Source organism: Kwoniella europaea, chromosome 1, assembly GCF_036810445.1.
Source record: "Kwoniella europaea PYCC6329 chromosome 1, complete sequence".
NCBI classification, from domain to species: Eukaryota; Fungi; Basidiomycota; class Tremellomycetes; order Tremellales; family Cryptococcaceae; genus Kwoniella; species Kwoniella europaea.
This window is the reverse complement of record NC_089487.1, coordinates 6,412,483-6,437,541: the sequence shown is the minus strand read 5'-3', so window position 1 is coordinate 6,437,541 and position 25,059 is coordinate 6,412,483. Positions and strand designations below refer to the sequence as shown.

Sequence of the window (25,059 nt, the reverse complement as noted above, 5' to 3'; positions counted from 1 at the left end):
ATAGCCCTATGCACAGCTCCGATCCCCTTTCCTTGCTATTCTAATTCTCTCTTTGGATATTTTATCGCAGTCAAATGAGTGTGTTTGTATGTGCTTATGTATGAATGAATGAATGAACAAATGATGGTAGCATGCCAAGGGAGAAAGAATAATCAACAGATCGAGATCGATGGGTATGATCCAGGAATACCCTACACCCCAGCATCTCTCTACCATACATATCCAACAAAGGATCAATCTCCATCAATAGAGGACCATCTCTCGTCATGATGAAAGGATTCTACCACACCTTCATACATGGTTTCAAAGCGACACTATGCTCTGATCGAAAGGAGAGAAAGAGAGAGAGAAAGAGGAACGCGTCGAACAGTCACTCACCTTTAGCTTCAAGCTTTACTAGACAGAAAAACCAGTTTTCTACAGTAAGTGAATGTCGAGTGTCGATGTTGGTGGTGGTGGTGTTGGTGGTGGTGAGCAAGAAGAAACGACAAGGATGACCCTTACCTATATATATATGTATGATCTTCCAATGAAGGAATGAAAACAATAAGAAAGTCCCCTCTTAAATGGTGGCGTATGGAAAATAAAGAAAAAGAGGCGACGCGACTGAGGATGTTTTGATTTTTACTCGTCTATGGCCCTGAACATCTCGACATCTCGGAATATCCTATACAGTAACAGGGCACCCTCAAACGTGACATATCACAACCGAAAAGTCTGGATTCGACCTGATCAGGGGGATGGGGTGACGTGAAGGGCTGTAAAGTCCAAGAGAAGAGCCAAGAGTCAGGAGCAGCAGGGGGGTGATGTGATGTGCTGTGCCTTTGACATTTATAACCTTAACACAACAACAGGTGAACCAGACTTTCCGAGACAAGATGAAACTGAAAGCATGGTGAAACGCTGCGGTCTGCGGCAGATGTATTTGAGGATATATTGGAGCTACTCTTGCTGGAGCCATCTTGCTGAAAAAAATGTCACTGATTCGATTTATCGCTTATCACCCCGATACCTTGCTGCATCGTAGGTACCTTCGAGTCCTATACATGTACATACCTTTCCATGCTGAAGGGGGATAATGCGGTATCAATCAATCGATCAATCAATGACATCCTTCCTAACCCCCTTTCATCATGTACAAGATTAGAGTCTGGCCCGATCTACTCCCCCAGATCTATTGGGACATTGGAACCACAATTCTGGATCGCTCAGCCGTGGCCAACTCATTGAGAAACGGGGTTGCTTATAGGGACCGATTGAAAGGTGTTGTGATCATGATATCAATGAATGCATAGAATAATCAATGCCAAATGCAAAAACCCTTGTTTTTATGAGTGATGTATGTACAACCTTTTTTCTCTTTGGCTTGTTCGGTATAGGTAGTAAATGTACAAAATGATGATAGAGATGTGTGTTCTAGATGGTTCTTTGAGATGATGAGACGATGCTATGATGCTTTTACCGTTAATTGTACCCTGATAATTCAATGTCTGACCTCCCGTTCCGCGGTTTCGTCGATTGTGATGACATTACTGTCGATATGTAGGGATGTCCCCAATGTCAATGCTTTGATTCCTTCCGAATAGTGGGATGGTGGCCAAGGTATCCTTCGCTAGATTACCAACCCCTTTCTGAATTTTCATCGTTCCCGACCACCCTCACGATCGAAAATATTCCAGATCCAATTGACTAATCATCGCCTCCGAATCCCCATACGTCCTCCTCACCGCCATACCCCCAGATTTCCTCTTCGTCTTCCTGATCATCTTCGCCATCTTCATCATGCTGTAATTTCCGCACCACCAGCGCTTCTACACATATCATTTCCTCTCCTTGTTGTGATTCATCGTCTATATGCAATTCATCGAGTGGTGTATGAGTTTCGGTTTCAGTGCATGAGATAGGTGAATCGGGTTCGGACAGTTCTCGTACATCTGCAAACGATAAGGATAGACTATCCAACGGCAGATGAAGTAGATCATCTAAAAATGGTTCTGATTCTTGCTGGATAGGTGTGGTGAGACGTAAAGACGATGGTCGAGCAGGTTGATAAGGAATAGTGAAGTGGGGTGAGCTTGCCGGATTACCATCTGTGGTGGGAGGTAAGATCGTCTCTGAACATGGAGTATCATCGGGAACCATAGTGGTAGTATCGGTGAACTGACCATCGAAGTGCATTTCTTTCCACATCGGATTAGTCCCATCGCCTCTTAACAGATCCAATCGCCTAGCTTCCGACTTGGCAGCTGACTTTCGTCTCTTCTTCTCATCTTTTCTACTTCGAGGTCTAGATGGTGGCGATGGTGAAGGCTTCCCACGAGGGGAAGAAGAATGATCTTTGGTAATTGACGGAGGACCATATGGTTGCGATGCAGTAGGAGCGGAAAGTTTATTAGTGGTGATCGATTCGTCAGCTTTATCTTGCTCGAAGAACGGCGATGAAGTATCGTCATCACTTGAGGGAACGTCTGGCCGAGTGATCTCCTCCTCATCACTCGTATCGGATGATCCAGCTATATCGGCGGGGTCGAAGATCAACTTCTTTGGTGTCGTTCCTCCGTACGTTCCAGGCTCTTTAGGCATATATCTTTGTCTACGTCTACTTCCTGCCCCTTTCTTCCATTTGCTCTGCTTGACCTTTGCCAATTCATTGGATTCAACGTTCGTGATGGAAGGCAATGAGGGCTTTTGAGAAATTAGATGTGATTTACGGGATGAGTGGAGGACAATTTCCTTTAAGATGATCACCGTAGCTCCTACTTCCGAAGCCATAAGTTCTAGTGTACGTAAAGAAGCGTCCATCTGGGATCGAGGTAGACCAATGACTGTTCCATCGTCTGTAGACAGTAGCATCAGCATCAGTTCAATACGATACAGCAACTGGGTGCCATTGACGGAAATGCACGCCTAGGTGAAATCAAGAGGGAGAAGAAAGGATGTTGAATTGTGAGGATGAGGGGTACAAGGCTGAGACAGATCGATTCAGTCACAACTTGACTCACCAGCCAAACCCAGCTCATATATAGCTTCATTCCTACCCTGCTTCAATCTCCACATCAACTGAGTTATCAACCTCTCAAATCTCTCTGGAGTCGGATCGATCAATTTCAACTTGTACTCTATGAATCCAGCTTTATCCCTTTCTGCTGCTAATTTGGTTTGCCTCGGTATCAGCTGATGTCTGGAAATGTTTGACGATGGTTTTGACAGACGTTCATCCCATTCTCTGAGGGCTTGAGACGAGACTGATTGGACGAGTGAGCCAACATCTGGAGGGGTGTTTGGTTCGGTACCGTTTACGGATGTTGTGGAGGAGAGCGAGACCGATGGTCGACGGGGCGGCAGTGAAGTGGTGGACAGTGAATGAGCTACATCATGCCATGGTGAAGGCCTTCTAGGTATATCAGTGGGTAGACCCTTTGGAGAAGGTGAGGGGACTGTAATCGTTTCGGACATGACAGCTACCGGGGACATTACCCAGGCAAAACAATTGATAGCTCTGGGTTCGAAGAGGGAGCAAGTATGCGATTTATAACGGATGACAGCTACGTCTCAGTATGTTGATGGATGGGTATATTTGTGAACGTATGATGATGATTCTGATTGAAGAGATAGTGTGCTGGTGTTCGTGTTTGGTCCGTACAACGAAGGATCATCGTGTCTCTGTTCGCCTACACCAGGTGGGATATGGGATACTGAGCTGTTTGATAGCGGATTCTTCTGGGCACTATAGGACTGACATGACGGATGTAGGGTGTGATGGTTCACTGCAGAGATGAGGATGCAACGATGTGAAGAATGGGAACAAGAAGGAGGAGGATAAACTAGGATTGATCGAGTCATGTACAGTCGCCACGTGGATCGACAGGGGCGATGTATCGATAATATCCAAGCCATAAGATCATAAGATCATATGCTCATATGCTCATATGCTCATATGCTCATATGCTCATGCTTGCTGAAATTGCGCGTCTGGTAGCTCTCTACATGAGACAGAATGGTTGTCTCTTTTGACAAATTTATACGTCAAGAATGGGCAACAGCCATAAACCTATGCCCCTTGTAGGACGACAGTCTAAGAATGCAGCAGCTCACTCCCTTCTACCCGTGACCGTCCAAACACGAACATCTTTCTCGGCTCCGTTGCTTGCTCGGCTTACAGCCAGCATTACTTCCTTTGCCCTATTTGAGTCATTCTGCTCTGCGATCTGGGTGGTCAGTATTATGCATAAGGGTAGTACGATTGTATGCCATTTTCATACTCGAGATGGTACACCTTGATACCTCCACATCATCATGCGGAAAGCTTCGGAGCACTTCGGGGACGCGTACCTGAAACAGACTATCCGATATCAACACCGAAAGCGACCCAATTCATTCATTTCTTATCTGTCTTGAAAGGATTTAATCAGGAAGTCAAAGCGACAAACTCGTCGGATCATGCCATCAGCTCGCTCATCTGCGTCATCAAAGCGAGATAAGGACAATTCTCGTGGCAGCACGAAGAGGAACTACCAAGCGTGCGCCCCGTGTCGTGCTGCCAAGTTACGATGTGATCTGGGCAACCCCGATGCTCCCGACAGTCCACCTTGTCGAAGATGCCTAAGAACTCATCGGCAATGTGTGTTCAACGCTATCTATGGCAGGGAAGAGCTTGATACGTCAAGTGGACAAGGTTACCGTACTACCGGAACTTCTCAGACTGGGTTAACGAGCGGACAAAAAAGAAACGGTGCGAGTAGTGGTAATTCGCACTCGGAACCTCGAGCAGGGCCTTCGAGGATCGAGTGAGGAGTCTTACCATGGGTTCAGCCGTTTCATACTGACTCTGATTTTGATAGCACGCGATCGTACTCCCCCAGTGATACCAATACTTCTCCCTTGAACACCATGTCAGCTGCTCATCAGTCGAGCGATACCTTCAATGAAAATACGTCCGAAGCATTCAGATTTGCTCGAGGAGAAGCTCTTGAGAATCCTGCCGATGCTCTTCGGATATTGAGGGCGGCTGCAGATGTAGAAGATGGTCCACCAGGAACCAATCATGTTATCAGAGAAAACGATTTACAGATCGATACGGACAATGCAAGGTGGGACCTTTGGCAGCCTATTTCGATGGGCATACTCTCAGCAATTGAGGCTCGCCTGCTTCTTTCATTGTATGTCATCTTATCCTCCTTATCCTCTGACCTGAACAATGAGCCCTGATGCCTTCATCGTCACAGCTATCAAGATAGATTGAACCCCTGTCATCCGTTGGTCCCCCCCGAGCTATTTAAACCAGACAACCTCGGAATACTACTAGGGGAACCCCTCTTACTGGCCGTAATGATAGTCACAGCGGCCCGATATTTTACTTCTGAGGATACACATACTTGTAATACGCCACAGAATTATCGACTGAAAGATCTGCGATCACGTTTGATGAATTGGATATTACATCGTATGATCTTTATCGCCATGGGGCAGTATGTCATCTTCATTTGTGCCCTGGATACCACCATTGCTATCCGCTGACATTTGACAATCAAATTTCCCCAGAAACGCATCCATCGGAATCGTAGAAGCACTCTTGATCATGAGCGAATGGCCGCCTGAACCTTCCGTTTTGATTGATACGGGTCTTTTGGAGACTTTGCAAGGACCAAACGATTGGTCAAGTCCTTGCAAGCTGTATGATGATGTGTCTTGGGCGTTGACAGGGATGGTATGTTCCCCTTGCTTTCGAGGCACATGTATCAGTACCGATGCTGAGGACATCCACTCAGGCTGTTCGTGTAGCCCAAAAGTTGGATTTACAGGATGAGAGGACGTATCTGGACAAGTCACAGCCTGATTGGATGGTGACTCGACGTTATAGAACATGGACCAGTAGGTTACACTTCTCGAAAATTGCTTGCGTTGATGCTCACATATAGTCTCACTTGTAGATTGCCTTTCGGCCGATCGACAGTGAGTCAAGTGGTCTAGCTGACTGTCACGGATGACCAACTGTAAAATTTTTACTCTTATAGCGCTTCTGTCCGTCTGAGCCGTGCATCCCTCATGCAAGGTAAATTCAGTATTCCACAATCCCTTCACGTACTTGCCAGCTGATCACGCCTGCTACTTCTTATAGCCAGTAAGTCATCGAAGATGCACGAGACAAAGCAGGAGATTAATATATCACCGATCAGAAATGTCCACGACTTGGTACAGAACGATATCAGGAATTGGGTATCTAACCGGTGACACGACCTTTCCTCTTCCTCGCGTGCATCTCCACCACCGCGAGATTCTAAGTGTGGTTGAGCTGACTCATGTGAGTGAGATTCCGGGAATCGATCTTTAAAGTTAATCTGGAACACTGAGGTCGATAGATAATCGGATTGTTGCAAGAACTGCTCTACATATCACCCGAAGTCACTCAGGAATTGATCAAGACAGCTCGGTTCGAAAGCACATTGCACCGTCTGAAGCCAGAGCTTGACTCACTGTGGCAAAGACAAGTTGGAGATTTGGCCTCCTACTCCATTCTGGATCAAGACGATGAACCTTTCACCGCCGATGAGCTGCGTCAAGTACGATGGAGGATGGACCATGACTATGTCAAGTGAGTATATCTGTGGCTAGATTTGACAAACCTCGCTGATGATCCCAGACTATATGCCAACTCAATCGCGATGAGGGCGTCGCAAAACAGGTTATTGCAGCGGCACAAGGTCAGTCAGTTACAGATGAGCGGACAAGCCTCACCAGAGAAAAATAAGCTGACAAATGTCATTGGCACAGCACAAAAACAGGGGAGATCGCGTTTTCCAGGCAAACGTTATGCAGTCTTCCGAAGGATCCTTTATAATTGAAGCTGTAGATGCGGCTATCTCTTTGGTCAAATGTGGAGTAGCTATGGAACGGAAAGGGGTCCTAAAGTACTGTCCTAATCGCATCTTTTTGAGACTGGTGAGTCATCTTCTCAGCCAATACTGATCGTCTAACTCTGATTGTGTCTTCTCAGGTGTTTGCAAGCGTTTTTTTGATGAAAGTGAGTCGACGTTTGTCCTTGGTCGACTCTGACTAACACGCCAACAGGCAATGTCCTTCGGAGCTGTAGCTCCCCCGGAGCAAGACATCGTCGACCTGCAATACGACTTGATCAAGTCTCTTAAGGCGGCGGCTGTGGTGTACCAGAATCACGTTGCGTCATATCTATCAACCTTGTTAGAACGAGTCTTTCCTTCGATACCCACAGAGCCATCGAGGCCGTCCTCGGACCAATTGATAGAAGGACCTACGCTGACCGATCAATCTACTCTGGCGTTGTTTGGATTCGATACCAATTTGGCAGCAGATCCTCTACCTCAAGACCAATGGACGGATATGACTGGTTTCGGGTACGACCCCAGTTCGATCATTTCCGATATTGAAGAGATGTTAGCAGCATCGACCAACCCCATGCCGTCTTTTGCAATGGACATGAATGGAACATCATGAAACTCAAGGGGGTTATGCATATATTATAACGTTACTATGGATGAGGATCACGCACCAACATGCATGGAGTACTGGATCCGATGATGGTGATACGGTCTATAGTCGACTGGTTCTACTGCTGATCCCTTCGGCCTGGCCTGATCGATCCAGAACTCTAGTCTCTCCTGCGCCTCTAGTGTGATATTTGCTCGAGAGTTCAGGTCGCCATGCCCATGCTTCACGAGCTTCCTGACTCAGTTTACCTTCCAAAGCAGCAACGACATGACGTCCTATCGTGGGGAAGAACTTGAACCCGTGGTAAGACCCTCCTGTGGCCATCAAGACCTTGCCAGATTCTGGTCTGAAAGAGATGAGGAAGTTGTCATCGGCAGAGTCGGCATCCCACTATAAAGACAGTGGCGCTCAGCGCCTCATCAGTCATCGAGCGTCGGATAAACTCACGCATAGCTGGGAATAGCAGAAAGACCTATCTGCTAGTTGCGGAAGGAACATGGAGAGCAGTTCGCGCATTTCGGCAATGCACTCAGAAGGTAAGTTGTTGTAAGAGGAAACGAGCGCTTCAGGACGAGATACATCGCTCTTCCCGTACCAAGCGTATCTTCCCGGTAAAGCAAACTTCAGGCGACCATCGACGGATGGTTCAAATATATATCCGTGTGCTGTGTTGACATTTTTGACATCATGAGCGCCAAAGCCTTTCGCATTCAGCATCGTTCAGACTCACTCTTCGAATGCAAACAAGGCATGTCCTTATACAGGAGCGCCTCCTGGGGTTCCAGTTGAATCATAGCAAGGGCGTACCCATACGCTCGAAGCATATCTTTGACCTCGATTCTCGATCCAGTGGATGCACCCATAGCCAGGATGACTCGCTCAGCTGGGATATGTCTGCCACTAACTGCAGCGATCCCGTTGACCTCTCCTCGAGAATCTTTGTGGAGTGATTCAAAAGTCCCGTCGTTACCGTGTATAAATCGGACACCCCGCAATTTGAGCTGGCATAGGATATCAGCAAGACAGTCTGGGATGAGCGCAAGGCATAACTCACTTCGTTGGCAACTGCTATCAATGCATTACCAGAGTGCGCCCATCCTGCTTCTGGGTTAAATATCCCTATCCATCGATCTAATTTCTGAGATCCAGAGGTCTGCGTAACAATCTTTTTCAAATCGTCTCCACATGTTATTTGCTTGGCATTGGTTTTCACGCCATCGGCTTTGATATTCGCCCATATCTGTTCGCCAAGTCAACTAAAGCAACTGTGGAGCGTAGACCGCGCAAACCCACCTTTGCCACTATCTCATGACCACGGGTGTCATCGCCTGCTGCACCTGTGAACCACCCAACCTGTTTCATGTGTGCGTTTAGCCACGGCCTATCGGATACTCGTTCGAACTACACTTACCTTGTGAAAATGAGGCTTAAACAACTGATCGTTATTCCAAGCTGTGTACGCTTCCTAGCGGCGAGGCTTTGCGTTGAGCAATGGGTTGTTCATGTTGGCAAAATTGACAAAGACCACTCACTCTTGCTAAGCCACCATACAGAGGTATGTGATACTCAGTTCGAATGATCTGGTAAGAGACGTCAGCATGCTATCTGGTGGGAGATGCAGAATGACCAACCTTGTTGATATCAGTCGCAGCACTCAATGGACTAGGCACTGGATGCGGATCGATGACAGTGATTTCCTTGTATCCAGCCCGCGAAAGATGCAGCGCTGTCGAGAGGCCAAAAACACCGGCGCCTACGACGAGGATAGAAGTTTCTTTCGTGAGGGAATCGTTCTTGGGCATTTGTGTGATAGGATGTGAGAGCCACTTGTCCGTCTATACAATCTTGATACAGTCAGTTGCATCTACATTATGATATATATGGATATTCAATGCCAGTGCTTCTATGCTGGCAAGGGAAGCCACCGATGTGTTCCGACACGTGCCACCGATGCACTCCGATGTCTTGCGAACAACCTATGAACGGAATTCATCGGTGACATACGGCGTACATCGGCTCCTTATTATACCAGAGTATGATCATTTGAGATAAAGAGAATAACTTCATTCGTTAGTCAGTCAAGCTGTTATCCAGTGGCATAGATAAAAGGAACAAGAATAGATGAATACATGTCCTCTTCTTCCCGCACATTCCTCCCTGTTTCCGTCATCCAACAGTTGAGGCTCAACTTCGAAATGGAACATAGCGATCAAATCATTGACCAGAATGCGCCTGAGATCGACGACAAGTTCGAGAAGAGGCTTGTTCGGAAGATAGATAGGTGAGTGCTGCTTCCCAATGATGGTGCATCCGATGCCAGTGATATCCTGATTTTGTCTGTTTAGACGTATCATGCCTCTGATTTGTCTGGCCTATCTATTGAATTATATCGACAGAACGAATTTGGGCAACGCCCGGACACTCAATAACGATGCGAAGGATGGATCCACAATGAATGAGATGTGAGACGACTCTGACCGGCATCAAGTGGTCCTTGGGCTGATAATATCACACGCAGACTCAGCATCACGGGTAGTAGATACACTTTGGTGGTCGCAATCTTCTTCGTACCATATATCCTCTTCGAATGTAAGCATCGTCTGGGGAACTTAGCGATAACAGCTGATACTCGCTCATCTTAGTCCCCTCGAATTTCCTGTTGAAATGGATAGGTCCTCGAATGATGCTCACGAGGATCACCGTCCGTAAGTGTGACCACGCACGTGTCTCATCACTCAAGCTGATTGTTGTTGGACTCATAGTGTGGGGTGTTGTAACTATGTGTACTGCCGCTTGCAGCACTTTGTGAGTCAACGGTCAAAACGGTCAAGCAGGAAGCAAGTCTGATAATTCGCTATCTCCCCCAGTGGAGGGCTTGTGGCTTGTCGGATCTGTTTAGCAATTTCAGAAGCAGGTTTTTTCCCTGGCATAATCATGTACCTGTGCTTTTGGTACAAACGTAGGTTACCCTGTTGATACCAATCACCTCATTTGGCTGATGACCTCGACCAGCCGAAGAACGTGGTAGTCGTATTGCCCTTTTCCTTGGGTTTGTCAGTGTATCCGGGGCCATCGGTGGCCTCATAGCAACAGCTTGCTCGTATCTCAACCACAAAGGCAATCTGCACGGCTGGCAATGGCTGGTGAGCTGAATACGAGTTTTCCTGACGGCTCAGCACTCATTTACATTGTGACTTCAGTACATACTCGAGGGTATTCCGGCCGTGCTTTTCGGAGTGGTGCTGTTCTTCCTTCTTCCTGATTGTAAGTCGAGTTTGGTGGCAAGCGTCATGCCGTTGACTGATGGCGTCCTCGCAGTCCCCGAGACCGCCAAATTCCTCAACGACCAAGAGAGGGAGTTTGCAGCAAGACGTCTGGGTCAGTATGCACCCAAGATGTCAGACAAGCACTTCGTGTGGTCTGAAATCTGGGCGACCATTCGGGCCATCGACTTCTGGCTGTTTGCTTTGACGTAAGTAGTCAATCCTACTGATTTGAGAAGGTAATGCTGATATGACTGATATACACTAGTTATTACTTCATCAGTACGTTTTGCGGACCTGCCTTCAATATCGAGACTGCGCACTGACATAGATTGTCGAAGTAGACCACTGTCTCAATGCGTTCAGCTATTTCGCACCTTCCCTTATTGCTGGATTTGGATTCAAAGGAGCTGCAGCCCAAGCTCTGATCATCCCTCCCAACTGCTTCGGGTAGGTAGATACTGTTGTGCTTGACCCAGATCACGTACGCTAACTTCAGAGATCTTCTCAAGATTCATTGTCATCGTTGGCAACTCTTGGTTATCCGATAAAAGAGGTAGAAGACCTGAGCATGTCTTAGGCGGTTTACTTGTGATCGCTGTCGGATTTATTCTTCTGGCAACAGTCAAGACCAGTGTTGGTGGACGATATGTTGGCATTCTTCTTATTGGTAGGTCTTCATCATCACCGATGCATATCAGACACTGATCGTAACCTCTCAGCATGCACAAACTCGGCTGTTGCCCCCCTCTTGGCGATGCGTACCTCTACTGTTTCTGGAGCTTCGGCTACGGCAGTAGCCAGTGCCGGTATAGCCGCATTTGCCAACATATCTGGTAAGCCATTCACTCGATCCTCAGTTTATGTATGCTGATGATTCGTTGAACAGGTATCACTGCTCCGTTCATTTACGCTTCCAAAACTGCGCCGCATTATATCCCAGCATTGGTGAGTAGTTGTTGAGGGCCATAGAGCATTATACAACGAGCTTACCGTGTCCAACAGTGGGTTTCAGTAGGGTTTATATTTGGAGCGTGTGCATGTGTGTCTATCCTATGGTATCGACTTGGTTCTGGCGCAGGATACACCCCCAAGGATGCAAATCCGTCGACAGGCCCTGTAGATTACGCGGGCGATATCGAGGATTTCTCTAATGGGCGAAAAAACAAAGACGCGGAACTCACTCAAGTCTCCGTCGGACAAGTATGAGGCGAGGAATACGAGGAAGATGTTTGTAACGTAGTCTGCCTGTGAACAGATTGGCTCAGAGACGGAGGCAAATGCCGAGAGCAGAATTCGTGAATGTCTAATTATCGTATAGACGCGTTTGGGTGGAAACTCTTTGTTGATTTATATGAATATTCTGGCTGTTTTTCATTGATGTTGTAAAATCAACGCATAGGGTTTATCGCTTGTATCGCCAGATCCAGCTTATCCGGTCCGACATCGGCACACTTTGCTCAGGGGTTCAGAGCTCCCACAATCGAAGTATTTTGCTTTTGCCTAATAGGCAAGGAAGTTGGAACTGCTATTATGGTAAAATAGGGTATCATTATATTGGAATAGCTTCGGAATTTACGTATATTTTCATGTATTGTATGTGCAATCTGCTGAACGTATTTCAGCGGTTATCGTCGGTGACTCGCCTTACTGACCTTAGCAATGGTCCTTCTTTAGCTTCAACGGAAAATGGGAATACAGGCCTTCTTTTGCGTCCCCCCATATTCCCATGTGAACGCCACTGATCATCTCCCTGTGTACTAGCTCGAGTGAGTAACGTAATGCGGGGAAAAGTTCTAAAAATAGAAAAGCGGTCGGCTTCAACCGGCGGGAATATGTAAGACTAACCGTTTATTCAACTTGATCGCGGTATATTGGTCTTTTTTTCCGGTCTTCTTCTTGGTTTACGCTTTCAGCTGAGCTATGTCATATGCTGGAACAACGGAATTCCGAATCAGATGCTAAGAATAGAACTAGCAGCTGTGATTGAGATCCCAATTACGACGCGACCTCTTCTTTCTCCCCCTATATCCAAAGGGATACCCATCTGATTTATCGGATTTTACCCCAGACTCTTACTGCGGGCTCAGGATGATTAATTAGGTAAAAGAAGATGTCTCATTGGTCGAGTCATAAGTTTTAAGGGAAATATAATAGCCCCATGGTAAAGTACCAAGGGGCAGAACCGGCATGATCGGGACGATGGAGAGATGATTGGGACCAAAAAAGGGGGTCTATGTCAGATGATGGGGAGAGCTCACTTTGATAGAAAAGACTATATAAGTAGGAGGATATTCCAGTGAGATACTGATATTCCCACTAGACAATTTTCTTTCTCTTTTTTTTCCAATTTCCCATTGAAACCCTCTCTCATCAGTCGTATCGAAAGACATCTCACTGAAGCCATTTCGATAAGATGTCGAGACACGTTTCGCTTCCAATTGAGGAGAAACCGTATGAGCAACATATCGATGACTCAAATGCTGATCCGACTTTGCAACAAATTGGGACGAGAACAACTGCAGCCGGTACAGAGACTGAAAAAGGTAGTACGAGATATGCTAGTTCTGAGACTGGCTTAGCATTCAAAGACGAGAACAAAAAGGCTGAGAGGAGGTTATTGCTGAAGCTTGGTAAGTTGAGATCTTCATCAGATCCGAGTAATGGCTAGGACAAGGACTAAACTTTTATTATGGTACATTTCAGACGTGGCTATTCTGCCTTTCGCGGTATTACTTTATCTGAGTGCTTATCTCGATAGAGGTAACTTGTGAGTTTTATTCCATACTCATGTCATTCATCCTGGTCTGCTGAATTGTCACTTGACAGATTTCATTGAGACCGGTGGCTGAACACTATCTTCTTACCTTCCACTAGGGCAAACGCTCGATTGCAAGGACTCCAAAAGTCCGTCCTGGATAATTCGGACCAAAACTACTCAATCGCTCTGGCAATGTTCTTCGTCACTTACATCGTTTTCTCTGTGAGTGTGGGATCGCGGTCGATTTGGTCTCTTCACCACAGTCGGCTGATCATGCTCTTATAGGTTCCTGGTACTTTACTAGCCAGACAATTCTTACCTTCTCGATCAATCGCATGCGGAGCAATGATCTGGTCCATTGCCGCCACTTGTCAAGCAGCGACTTTCAACAAAGCCGGTTTATTCGTCTGTCGATTGTTTGTCGGTATTGGAGAAGCCATGTTCGGTCAAGCAATGGCTTTACACTTGTCGTACTGGTACACCAAACACGATCTCGCTAAACGTGTTGGTCTGTTCATCTCGGCTGGTGCTTTGGCGGGAGCGTTTGGAGGTTTGCTCAGCTATGGTGTATCGAGTATCAAAAATTCAGCGATCCCCCAATGGAGGATTTTATTCGTGAGTGTCCATTTTTATTATACGTGGTCAATAAGCAAGCTTCATCTCAGCGTATCTCGCAGAGGGCTTGGCTGTGTAGCTACTAAGCTCAGAACGTCCAGGGGCTTTCGAAGTACAACAAGGAAGCTAATCAAAATACCAAATATTTACAGTTGATCGAAGGATGTCCCTCAGTAATATTGGCGATCTGTACATTCCTCTTCATGCCCACTAGACCCGAGACCTCCAGATACCTTAACGAAGAAGAAAGGACTCTATGTTTAACGAGGTTGAATGCCGAGTCAAATGTCGAGACTTCCACGGGTATCGAATGGGGAGGAGTCAGACGATGTTTGATGGACTGGAAGACTTATGTCATTTCCTTGGCGTATTCCTGCATGAACTTGAATTTAGGATCAGTGGGAGGTTTCTTGCCTACCATTATCAAAGGATTTGGTGGGTTGTCTTCCCATGCTTCAAAATAATTGACGAAAATCGATGAGATATCTTCTCGAAAATTGAACATACAACATGCTGGATGTGGCACATTGTCCTTCTATCTCGTTTTCTCTTTCGCTCCCACATCAATCTCCTCCTCGAAGTACAAAACGCTGATACATCTGTTGCTGAACTCTACAGGGTATTCCAACGCCAAAGCACAGCTCTTCACCGTCCCACCATACGCCGTCGCCTTAGTGTTCATGTTACTCTTAACTTCCTTCTCCGATTACAAGCAATCGCGAGGTATCCCCGTCGCATGTGTCTTCATCTTGGGTTTAGTCGGATGGTCGATTCTCTTGGCTGTTCCCGCCAGCCACATCTCCCACGCTCAATACTCCGCACGATATCTAGCGTGTATTTTGGTGGTCACGGCAGGATATACAAATATTCCTCTGATCATCTCTTGGCAATCGGGCTGTACGGGCTCTCAGTCACAACGAGCTACCAGTTTGGGTATGTTGAATTCGGTTGGACAATGCTTGAGTTTATTGGCTGCTTTCTTGTGAGTGAAGAACTTCGTATATTTCATTCACTCGTTCAATCTTCTTCCTCCATCTTCTTTCCCTTGAGTGCCTGTAGTCTAATCAAACCAGCTGACTTAACTTTATTATGCCTAACTCAGGTTCCCCTCCAAAGAAGGACCCCAATACCGAAAAGGCGCAACAGTCAACATTGCATTTCAAGCCTTGGGTTTGGTCCTGGTACTAGCTATGACAGCGTGGTACAGATACGAGAATAAACGAAGAGATCGAGTAGAAGGTGGGCGACCACCTAAAGGAACCCCGTTGAACGTTGTCGAGCAATACGATTTGGCTCCTGGTAAGTGTTGCTTTTTGCACTGGACAACTCTGCGTAATTTTTTGGAGTGAATAATAGGCTGATTGATACCTGCGTGAACAGGTTTCCGATACGTACCTTAGGTTCCTATCTAATGCAGATCAAGTATACCATACGCGTGTTTGTAGACGCAGACGAACTGTGAAAAAAGAAATTTGTCGCATTTGAGGCAGATGTGGGAAAGCTGTCCATATATGGGAAGGGGTCATCAGCAGAAAAGATGTATATTTCAGATTTTATAGCAGTCAAATCAGCTGAGCTGTATCTGCATGCAAATAATTCTCTTTCAGGTGCCATCTTTTACACCTTGCGATGTTGACCGAATTTGCCTTGACCGTTGACTCGTGGCAGTCGAGGGTAGCTGAGCAAAGCAAGTACAATCAAATACAAAGTCTGCGCAAGGGTCATGAGCAGATGCCTTCTCCTCGTTTCCCTCAGTTGAAATATACCCCTAAGAACAAAGATGAAGTGAGCAATATAAGCAATATGTCATACTGTAAGTTCTTGGTCTAGCCTGAGAGAGACCGGATGAATTTGAGGGCAGAACATCGTGATGTGTCTTATTATTGTATAAACGCATTTGGGTTGAAAGTCTTTGTTGGTCCCACCTTTTGGTTGTCACAGGCTGTAAGTCGTGCCCCGTCATTAAAACCCCCCACTCACGCCACTCAAAGCTCACTCGCTGGGTTCAGGATCTCGATCTTGCCAGAGCTCGGATGACATCCGTAGGTCGAGCACCGCAAAAACCCTTGACACGGAAACGAGTGCTTGGTAATTCGAAGACATGACATTTCTATCTGCTGCCGCTTATGTATGTAAGTACGATGTCGCCACCATTCGGTTAATTAGCTCGGAACGGTGACTTACACTAGATACCCAGATGGTGTGGAATAACTCGATCAAACATATCGCCATAATGCCTTTCTGATTGAAGGATAAAGGTAATCCAGTGCAGAGGGGTGTTGCCGAACGTGACCATCTAGTAGTGAGTACTCGAATGGCGTAACATCCATGTTGCACTCACTGAACAATGATATGGAATGACAGAAGCCTATCTCGGGGATCGTAAGTTGTTTTCCTTGTCATATTTTCCAGCAGCTTCTTATGGTTACTTGCAGGGTATTGTGACTGGTTGGATCGCGGGGTGGGCTTCCGATGGTTTCTTGAAAGGTAAACGATGGCCTGTCATCGCATTGTACAACTCCGTGGTTCTGGTCACTGCAATCGCTCTAGCAGTCTTGCCGCTATGGGAGCATCTAGGAGGTCACTTCGCGCTATATTGTGAGTTTGGTCACCACACGCATCTTCATGGCCACTGTGTTTGCTGACCCTTCATTGTTTCAGATCTTAGTGGGGCGTGAGTGTACAAGCTCTGGAGTATGTGATGCTGTTGAGCTGATCGAACGATAAGAGGAACCAATATTGCCGGTCTCTACTTTGCCTGGATTAACGAGGTTTGTGAAAGTGATACGCATAGTGAATCTCCTCTGCTGACTTTGGCAATCATAGATTTGCGGGACCGATGCTGAGAAACGTGCCCTGAGCCTGGCCATGAGTAACGATGCGCGCTTCGTATTACAGGTCAGTTCATTTGGTAGTCTTGGAAGGATGCTCTCTTGACTGATCAAGGACTGCAGTCTATCGTGCCAAATTTCGTGTGGAAGCAAGTTGACTGTGAGTTTCATTTCAAATACGGGATCCAGACACCAATATTGATCGTTCTATCCGATATAGACCCCAAAGCCACTAAAGGTCTATGGTACACCGCTGGTCTATCGATCTTTTTAAGTGAGTATAGCTGGTGGGAAGTAGTCGACATTACGTTGACGGAAAATGTTGCGCAGTGTTCATAATCGCAACCGTCCGCTATCTTCACAACAGGGATAAAGTCTTGGCGATCCGGGCCGCGAATGTGGACAAAGATCAAGAGTCAGAGAGTCCAGGCGTATATGAAAATTACGATGATCTTGACGCGAAGAGATGATCACTCTGACGAGTTATTTGCTTTGAACATCATAACAATCGCATTCATAGTATGGCGAATGTGCTGAGCAACTGGATCTCAAAGCGGGACGGGGTTCATCGTGAGGTTGAAGAAGCAGAGGGTGAATATAGATGTCTGAGTTTGAAGAGTATGTAGACCTATGATAGATGGTGAAGGGTGATGCATGACGAGGTGCAAGTCTTCACACGTCTTTCATGAGGCCGAATGATTTCGGGATGGTGTATTGCCTTCGGATTTGACCGGTCCGATGTAAGTGGGTCTTATGGCTGGGTCGTGTATTATGAAATCTTCAGGGGTGAGGGGAGAGGGCAGCAGAACATGGTTAAATCGCGATATGGAGTGCTTGGAAATACCCAGTAGTACCTGCAAATGAGTCGATCTAGCGATTGTTGGATGCATCTATTTACATCTCAGAATGACAACAGCGGTTAAGCAATCTCAGATGACAAAGTATCGACTCGGTGTTGTCCTTCCAATACAACGAACATGTCATCAGCTGGGGATATTATCTATAAGGGTGAGTATGTAGTGATCACGGGGTCGATTGAAGCGATCTGACAATTGTTATTCCCTATGCAGCTTTCATGCCTACCTTGAAGATGGTTTTGTGTATCATGCTTGGATTCGCTGCTACGAAGAAAGGATGGCTGACTGCTCCAGGAGCGAAGGGGCTTGGTGCGATCGTGGTCGTGAGTGAATCATATGACGTACCGTTGCAGCCGAAGTCCTTAATACCATATATAGCAAATCACACTTCCAGCATTGTTATTCTCATCGATGGTCACAGCATTTACCCCTGATAACATCAAGGCTTTTGGTCCGTTAGTGGTGGTAACTGTCCTGTATCAGCTGCTGGGACTCATCTTTGCTTGGATCATAAGGGAGCTGTTCTACGTGCCAATAGATTTTAGATGGGGGATTTTAGTTGTGAGTCTAGCTCGGCTCGGGATCTCTCGTTTCGTAGTAGTAGTAGTAAGGGCTAATGACCCACCCACTTCAGTCCGGACTGACTTCGAATTGGGGTAAGCTGTCAACCAAGGTGAACTATCGACCGAGCGTACTGACTTGAGCGTGATACCAGGCAATTTACCAACAGCAATTGTGCAGACAATGGCGAAAGAGTCCCCTTTCAACCCTGCAGTAGATGTAGACTTGGGTGTAGCTTATATCGCGTGAGTTCCCCTCGAGTGACGTCTTCTCGCAAGTCTCTTGGATCGTATCATTGACACACGTCTTCCAGCATCTTCATATTCATCATGAACACGACATTCTGGGGATTAGGGGTTCACAGGGTGGGTATATGTCTCTTTGATGGCCCTGCGAAGACACATATCTGATCACTCACATGTTCAGATGTGCGCATGGGACTTTCAAGAGAACCGAAGAAGACCGGATCAGCCCTCGCTCAAAGAACGGTGGTCATCACAGCTAGAATTGACCAAAGGGAAAATAACGAAATGGACGGGTATGAGAAACCGACATGCAGGGTCAAACATTGATATGGAGAGTCAGACCATACCTGGAATGGAGATGATGGGCATTGTAGAAGATAAAGCGGCACAAGACAATAATTTTGGGCAGAACAACATCGAGCCTTATATTCCTGCCAGCAACAGTCCTGGAAATTCTTCTCAAGAAATTGTACCTATGGCAAGAATACCCACTGTTGACAACGCGACATCCTTGAGGAGAAATTCGAGTAAAGCTTCTGACATTGAAAGAACATCAGATCCAGCTCACAGTACGCACGAGAGCGATAACGTCTTGCTTGTCCAACCTTTGTGGAAGAGAATCCTTCTCACGATGTACGATCTACCCAACGTTACCAAAGCTATCATTATCAGTATACCCATCGCTACGGTCCAACCATTGAAATCGTTATTTGCGGAAACGGAGGGTTGGTCGGGAAGTAGAATGCCATATGGTCCAGATGGGAATCCACCATTGCATTTTGTCATCGAATTTAGTTCATTCTTGGGTGCGATAGCTGTGCCAGGGGCTTTGCTTTTACTGGGTGCCAGTTTCGCGAGACTGAGGGTGAGTGATAGGTGATCTGGTCCTTACATGCTATCACAGCATTAATTCCCATGTCAAGGTACCGAAAAATTGGAGAGATCTCCCGCTTGGTGCTATCATAGCTCTGACTTGCTCGAAAAGTGAGTGATGTTCCTCTATTGCTCTCTACTATCTTCCTCATTGCTGACAAATGTGGTATGATAGTGATCCTCGTACCTATTTTCGGGATGTGAGTATGGCTAGAATTTTACACTTATGGAAAGCATCAACTAACCTTGGAACATAGATTCGTGATCCAAGCCTTCCGAGATCATACCTCGCTGTTCCCTCGGGAAGACAAGAGTGAGTACCGATACAACGGATTCTCAAAGCAAATGTTGATGCCGGAGATCCACCTAGTTCGCACTTTTATTGCGATACTTCTGTCCGGAACTCCATCTCAAGTGATACAGTTAGTTGTCACCCAAACTTACAATCCGGATGGTACTGCCGAGACCTTGTCAACCTTTTTACTTCTTCAATGTGAGTCAAGCTTTCTCGTCCGATTCTATGGCAGATCGGCTAAATATTTGATACTGCGTAGACGCCGTGATGTTTATTCTTTCAACGTGAGTTACAGTGCCTTAGCCTTCAACGGAGATCAAGCAAGTATGCTGATTATTTCGTGTCTACAGGGCTCTCGCTGCAATAGCATTGTATATAGTAGAGAGGTAGATGAATAATCTCTCGTCTCAGGCATCATTTGTATGCATATTGTACAATTTTAGTATTTTGTAATGTATCTCTCTCTATCTGCTGTAAATTTCACTTCGACTACAAAGAATCGGACATGAAAACCCGAGATCCCGGCTGTGTCGAATTACCGCATAGCACGCAATCTTATCTAATCCAGCGATGAGCAATCTGACAGTGACAGAAATAGACTAAGAAGAATCAGTCATGACTGTGAAAGGATTGCAGGTGCATATATAAAAACATGGGAAAGAATTCGAGAAAGAAGAGCATGAATCGTAAAGTACTCAAATTGTCTCCAATCATGTTGCGTGGACTAATTGTCGCAAGTCTGGGTGTGCAACTCTGCATCGGAATTCTGGCGCAACAGGTTCCTTTTGAATCATCAGAATGGCAGAACGAATCAGACCCGTATCAATTTGAATGGCCGATCAAAGATGTAGCTGTCATTGGAGCTGGGGTGTCGTAAGCATCTATCGTAAACGTATCCGCCTCTTTGACACTGACAAATTGGGACCTGCAGCGGTCTATTGGCATATCGTGCTTTGGCCCAAACCGACCATTTTGACAAAATCAGGGTGTTTGAGCGAGATTCAACACCAGGAGGGAACTGGCATTATTCTGATGAAGAAGCTAAAGCTGTTCCCATTGAGCGTGGAACAACGGACGACTGGTGGAAATCCGACTATGTGCCTACGATACCGACGAAGTTACCCTCGCACGACATATACACTGTTAAAGGAAATGATACGCTGAAGGATGAGTTGGAAGGGAGAAGAATAAACCAGAGGCAGCCAAAACCACTTTGGAAGAACTTGAGAGCCAATACACCAGCACCACAGCAACAAGTGAGTGGCCCCTTCGTTGGGCGAAAGCAATCCTAGTCGACACTGATAATAGCTATCGCTGATACATGCTGACGAATCAGGTACCCGGCTTTTCATGGCCACCAGGTGTGGAGTGGGCATCACATCATTCCAAAGTCCAGAGATATCTACGTTCTTTCGCATCTTGGCTGGGTATAAATAATGGAGATGGCAATGAGGACATATCATATGATACAAGAGTAGAACTTATCACCAAACATCTGAACAAGAAGGGAAAGCAGATAGGATGGACTTTGCTCTTGAGGAAGTTCATCGAAACTGATAATGGGAGATACGAGGAGTCTTACTGGGAGGAGGTGAGTGACACATTAATCATACAGCTCCTTTCGAACTGAAATAAGCTTGTTTTAGCACTTCGATGCAGTGGTTGTGGCTTCGGGTCGCTTCAACATCCCTCATATACCGTCCATACCAGGCCTTATCGAGTGGCAAAAGCGATTCCCAGAACATATTTTACATTCAAGGCAGTATAGGTTTACTGACAGTGTTAAGGACCAGAATGTCATCGTCGTTGGAGCATCTGTAAGTTGATGTAAAATCGTTGAATTGTCAGATTGTTGATCTCCTCTCGAACAGGCAAGCGCAACTGGAATCTCACTGGATATCAACCCGTTAGCGAAGACTAGCTATCTCAGCATAAGGGTGAGCGGGCCTTCTAAATAGAGGCAAGGCGGCCGAGCTGAATTGCTCTGTACGAGGACAGGAACATAGTGACGATCCTCGGGCACCCGTACGAAGAGAGACACACCTGAACTCTGTACCCTCTAACACGACGATCATAGGACAGATAGAGAGATTCCATCCTATCCCGGATGGCGGAGATATAAGCGATGGTCAAATCGAGCTCCTCAATGGTACCGTAAGTATATACACATTGAAGATCACCATTTGATTGAGCTTATTTTTGCGTACAGATAATCACAGGCATTGATCGGCTAATCTTTGGAACTGGGTTCCGATACGCCTTTCCGTTCTTACCTCAATATCACAACTCGTCTGCATCAGGTAACGTGCCAGTCGATAGTGATGAGCAACCTATCGTCACCGATGGATCTCATGTCAGGTCATTATACCTCGATACCTTCTATATCAATCAGCCGACTCTAGCATTCCAAGGACGTAAGTTTGGGTGCATTGGTTACACTCTGAGAAAGTTTAGCTGAACCACGTTATCGAATTCGTAGAAAACGTTGGTATTCAAACTTTCATATATGGGAAGTACGCAGGGGAAGCTATCGCTAGGGTATGGAGTGGTAAAGCACATCTACCGAGCCAACGAGCTCAATGGAGACATTTCTGGAATACTGTCGAGGAAAGAGGTGGTCTCAAGAAAGGTTTCCAGTGGTTGAATAACGAAGCAAACAGTCGTGAGTATAGGACTTACTTGTCATGAGTCAGAAGCCAACCTGAAGGCCCTGATCTGATCATTTTGCGCTTTTGTTCAGGATATCTCAATTACTTCGTAGCTTGGTTGAATTCTGCGGCAATAAAGAATGGTGACAAGCTGTTGGAACTTCCTCCGGATGTGTGAGTGTGCTCATATTCATACCTTTTTGACCGAGCTGATGAGAGATACTGTCATATAGATCTGAAGAGATGGATCTGTGGATGAAAGCTCGAGCAGCTGGAGTGTCAGTCAACCCAGATGGAAGGAATGATCTCTGGCAGAACTCAGTACCAGTACCAGTACCTGATAATGAAAGCAGACGATGGAGAAGAGCTGTTCTCGATGATTGGTAAATATGCTGGTATACAATCGGAATTGTATTCCACGACATGTATGTGGCATGACCATCCTTTCACATTCTTTTTGTTGCCTGGATACGATCGATCGATGACGTGCTGTGCAAGGGTATGTATGTGATGACGATGGTGATGGCAATGGTGATGATGATGGTGACACAGCCATTCGGCCTGATGATGATGGATGAGCAACAGACAACACACATGCTTTCGGCTTATATCATTCTTATCATCTTCTTGCTCTTTTCTCATGCATACTGCCTCACTCACCTGCATGACACTCCCACCATGCACGTAGCCATCGTCGGAGCAGGCTACTCTGGTTTAGCTACAGCGACCACCATGTTATCTTTTGGTCACTCGGTCGTCATCTTCGAGTCGTCGCCCGACGTCGGAGGGGTATGGTCATCAACGAACCACTATCCAGGTCTGAGAGCACAGAATACCAAAGATACCTACTGCTTCTCGACTCTACCCATGCCCAAGGAATACCCTTTACATCCTGATGGTCAACAAATCCAAGCTTATCTCGAGTTGTATGTCAAGAGGAACAAGTTGGATCAAGAAGGAAGGTTGAGGTTGAATACGAGGGTGGTTAAAGCAGAGAAGAGGGATGATGGCTGGATACTGGAAGTGAGTGACAACGACTGTATCTCCAGCATTGATCCTAAAAAGATGCGACCTCAGCTGATGTGATGTATCTTCTGACAGGTTCGCTCAAATGATCATCAGAGTCAGCTACTCTCCTTCGACTACCTCATCTGTGCTGCTGGGGTGTTCAATCAACCGAAGATCCCAAAGTTCAACGGTGTCGACACCTTCATCTCGTCTGGCGGTGTCATCGTGCATACTTCCGGCCTTCATAGATTGGTCGATCTGAAAAACAAGGATGTCGTGATCGTTGGATTTGGTAAATCAGCTTGTGATGTAGCTGTAGGGGCGACATCAACGTCAAAGTCAGTCATTATCGTCGCAAGAGATGTCATCTGGAAGCTACCCACTTATGTTGGAGGAGTGGTTCACTATTCATATCTCCTCTTGACTAGATTTGTGAGTACTGCGTGGTGTCAGACCAACCACTAGACTGCTGATCATCTATATCCGCCTCTTCGATTTCTGTTAACAGGGAGAAGCTCTCTTTCCTTATATCCGACCCTGGTCATCTCAACGATTCCTCAACTATGGATACGGTCGACCTATCCGAGCGTTCATCTTGGGATTGGTCAGTCTCGTCATCATTGTTCAGCTCAAACTCGTCAAATTAGGATTATTACCCAACAAGCCATTCGAAACGATTGCTAGGTCAAGTGTCTCATTGGCTACTCCTGGATTCGTCGATGCGGTAGAAGACAATGAGCTGAGAGTTGAGAGAGGTGTAACAGTAGAATCTTTAGGTGATAGAAAAGTGGTGCTGTCGAATGGTAAAGTACTAGATGCAGATGTGTTAGTTTGTGGTACAGGATGGAACCATGGTATCCCTTGTTTCCTCCCTCAATATCACAGAGATAAAATCCTCAACGAATTGGGTGACTGGGTACTTTACAACCACATCTTACCAATCGATATACCAGGTCTGGCCTTTATAGGTTACAGCTCATCGATCTTCTGTCCTCTTACCGCTGAAATTTCATCACTGTGGTTAGCCGCTCATCTCGACAACTTACCTGGATTGATCAGAGAGGTCCCAAGCAAGAATCAACAACAAGCTCAAGCAGAAGAAGAGGTTCAATGGATGAGGAAGAGGACGGACGGCCATCACGCGAACGGAACGAGCATTGTACCATTCTCTTTGTCAAATATCGATGAGATGTTGAGAGATTTAGATTGTGGAATTGGGTGGTTTGACTGGCTGAGGGAGTGGGTGTTGCCTGTTAATCCTGGTAGTTGTGAGTTAATCCATCTCTCATGGGATGATTCAGAGCAAGCTGATATGTCGATCTTACACTATCCAGATTCTCACATCTTGCCTACGGTCATTCGACGACGAGATAAGCTGAGAGCGGAACAAAAGAAGGGGGATTGATGTTCATTCCACTGTCTACTTGCGCAGGTGATTCTATTTGGTCAGGAGGCAGTGGTGGGGTATCTGGCGAAGTAGTAGATGATCATAAGAATGATGATACATGCATGCATTGTTGATACATGCTAAATGTTATGGATGATAGGATGAGGATGAGGACATTGGCAAGAATGACGCTTGTTGTCTCACCCAGTTTACAACCTTGTTTTCTCTCGCTCTCTCTTTCTTTCTTCTTC

The 25,059-nt window shown here is 46.1% G+C and overlaps 9 protein-coding genes across 9 annotated transcripts; 7 read left to right on the top strand and 2 right to left on the bottom strand.

The window, feature by feature from the left end:
• Nucleotides 1–1,689: 1,689 nt before the first annotated feature.
• On the bottom strand, nt 1,690–3,474 carry V865_002448 (uncharacterized protein; the record flags this gene model as incomplete). Its single annotated transcript, XM_066226249.1, has 2 exons — nt 1,690–2,837; nt 3,003–3,474. 2 exons carry the CDS (start codon nt 3,472–3,474, stop codon nt 1,690–1,692), a joined length of 1,620 nt encoding a protein of 539 aa, XP_066082346.1.
• A 966-nt stretch (nt 3,475–4,440) lies between these two features.
• On the top strand, nt 4,441–7,470 carry V865_002447 (uncharacterized protein; the record flags this gene model as incomplete). The annotated part of the gene is made up of 13 exons (XM_066226248.1): nt 4,441–4,787; nt 4,842–5,159; nt 5,226–5,468; nt 5,542–5,707; nt 5,769–5,871; nt 5,931–5,952; nt 6,015–6,052; nt 6,177–6,301; nt 6,360–6,592; nt 6,641–6,701; nt 6,772–6,939; nt 6,995–7,021; nt 7,069–7,470. 13 exons carry the CDS (start codon nt 4,441–4,443, stop codon nt 7,468–7,470), a joined length of 2,253 nt encoding a protein of 750 aa, XP_066082345.1.
• A 96-nt stretch (nt 7,471–7,566) lies between these two features.
• Nucleotides 7,567–9,266, bottom strand: V865_002446 (uncharacterized protein; the record flags this gene model as incomplete). Its single annotated transcript, XM_066226247.1, has 8 exons — nt 7,567–7,854; nt 7,912–8,129; nt 8,195–8,465; nt 8,519–8,704; nt 8,758–8,817; nt 8,876–8,929; nt 8,997–9,044; nt 9,096–9,266. 8 exons carry the CDS (start codon nt 9,264–9,266, stop codon nt 7,567–7,569), a joined length of 1,296 nt encoding a protein of 431 aa, XP_066082344.1.
• Nucleotides 9,267–9,659: 393 nt separating this feature from the next.
• Nucleotides 9,660–11,936, top strand: V865_002445 (uncharacterized protein; the record flags this gene model as incomplete). Its single annotated transcript, XM_066226246.1, has 15 exons — nt 9,660–9,745; nt 9,810–9,926; nt 9,983–10,053; nt 10,107–10,169; nt 10,227–10,269; nt 10,332–10,423; nt 10,477–10,607; nt 10,665–10,728; nt 10,783–10,936; nt 10,996–11,009; nt 11,072–11,177; nt 11,240–11,397; nt 11,450–11,563; nt 11,617–11,675; nt 11,733–11,936. The coding sequence occupies 15 exons, from the start codon at nt 9,660–9,662 to the stop codon at nt 11,934–11,936; spliced, it is 1,476 nt and encodes a 491-aa protein (XP_066082343.1).
• Nucleotides 11,937–13,143: 1,207 nt separating this feature from the next.
• V865_002444 (uncharacterized protein) lies at nt 13,144–15,503 on the top strand (the record flags this gene model as incomplete). Its single annotated transcript, XM_066226245.1, has 8 exons — nt 13,144–13,360; nt 13,434–13,497; nt 13,605–13,710; nt 13,774–14,103; nt 14,256–14,538; nt 14,722–15,085; nt 15,206–15,402; nt 15,484–15,503. 8 exons carry the CDS (start codon nt 13,144–13,146, stop codon nt 15,501–15,503), a joined length of 1,581 nt encoding a protein of 526 aa, XP_066082342.1.
• A 957-nt stretch (nt 15,504–16,460) lies between these two features.
• Nucleotides 16,461–17,404, top strand: V865_002443 (uncharacterized protein; the record flags this gene model as incomplete). Its single annotated transcript, XM_066226244.1, has 7 exons — nt 16,461–16,701; nt 16,765–16,777; nt 16,832–16,874; nt 16,930–17,001; nt 17,058–17,094; nt 17,155–17,208; nt 17,265–17,404. 7 exons carry the CDS (start codon nt 16,461–16,463, stop codon nt 17,402–17,404), a joined length of 600 nt encoding a protein of 199 aa, XP_066082341.1.
• Nucleotides 17,405–17,911: 507 nt separating this feature from the next.
• On the top strand, nt 17,912–20,155 carry V865_002442 (uncharacterized protein; the record flags this gene model as incomplete). The annotated part of the gene is made up of 13 exons (XM_066226243.1): nt 17,912–17,942; nt 18,005–18,114; nt 18,170–18,352; nt 18,426–18,447; nt 18,507–18,597; nt 18,666–18,717; nt 18,779–19,462; nt 19,521–19,581; nt 19,646–19,670; nt 19,728–19,783; nt 19,841–19,963; nt 20,025–20,049; nt 20,116–20,155. 13 exons carry the CDS (start codon nt 17,912–17,914, stop codon nt 20,153–20,155), a joined length of 1,503 nt encoding a protein of 500 aa, XP_066082340.1.
• Nucleotides 20,156–20,477: 322 nt separating this feature from the next.
• On the top strand, nt 20,478–22,800 carry V865_002441 (uncharacterized protein; the record flags this gene model as incomplete). Its single annotated transcript, XM_066226242.1, has 10 exons — nt 20,478–20,638; nt 20,697–21,021; nt 21,102–21,356; nt 21,412–21,582; nt 21,637–21,702; nt 21,764–21,919; nt 21,975–22,179; nt 22,245–22,427; nt 22,506–22,587; nt 22,647–22,800. The coding sequence occupies 10 exons, from the start codon at nt 20,478–20,480 to the stop codon at nt 22,798–22,800; spliced, it is 1,758 nt and encodes a 585-aa protein (XP_066082339.1).
• Nucleotides 22,801–23,091: 291 nt separating this feature from the next.
• On the top strand, nt 23,092–24,826 carry V865_002440 (uncharacterized protein; the record flags this gene model as incomplete). Its single annotated transcript, XM_066226241.1, has 4 exons — nt 23,092–23,436; nt 23,515–23,853; nt 23,930–24,689; nt 24,756–24,826. 4 exons carry the CDS (start codon nt 23,092–23,094, stop codon nt 24,824–24,826), a joined length of 1,515 nt encoding a protein of 504 aa, XP_066082338.1.
• Nucleotides 24,827–25,059: the final 233 nt, after the last annotated feature.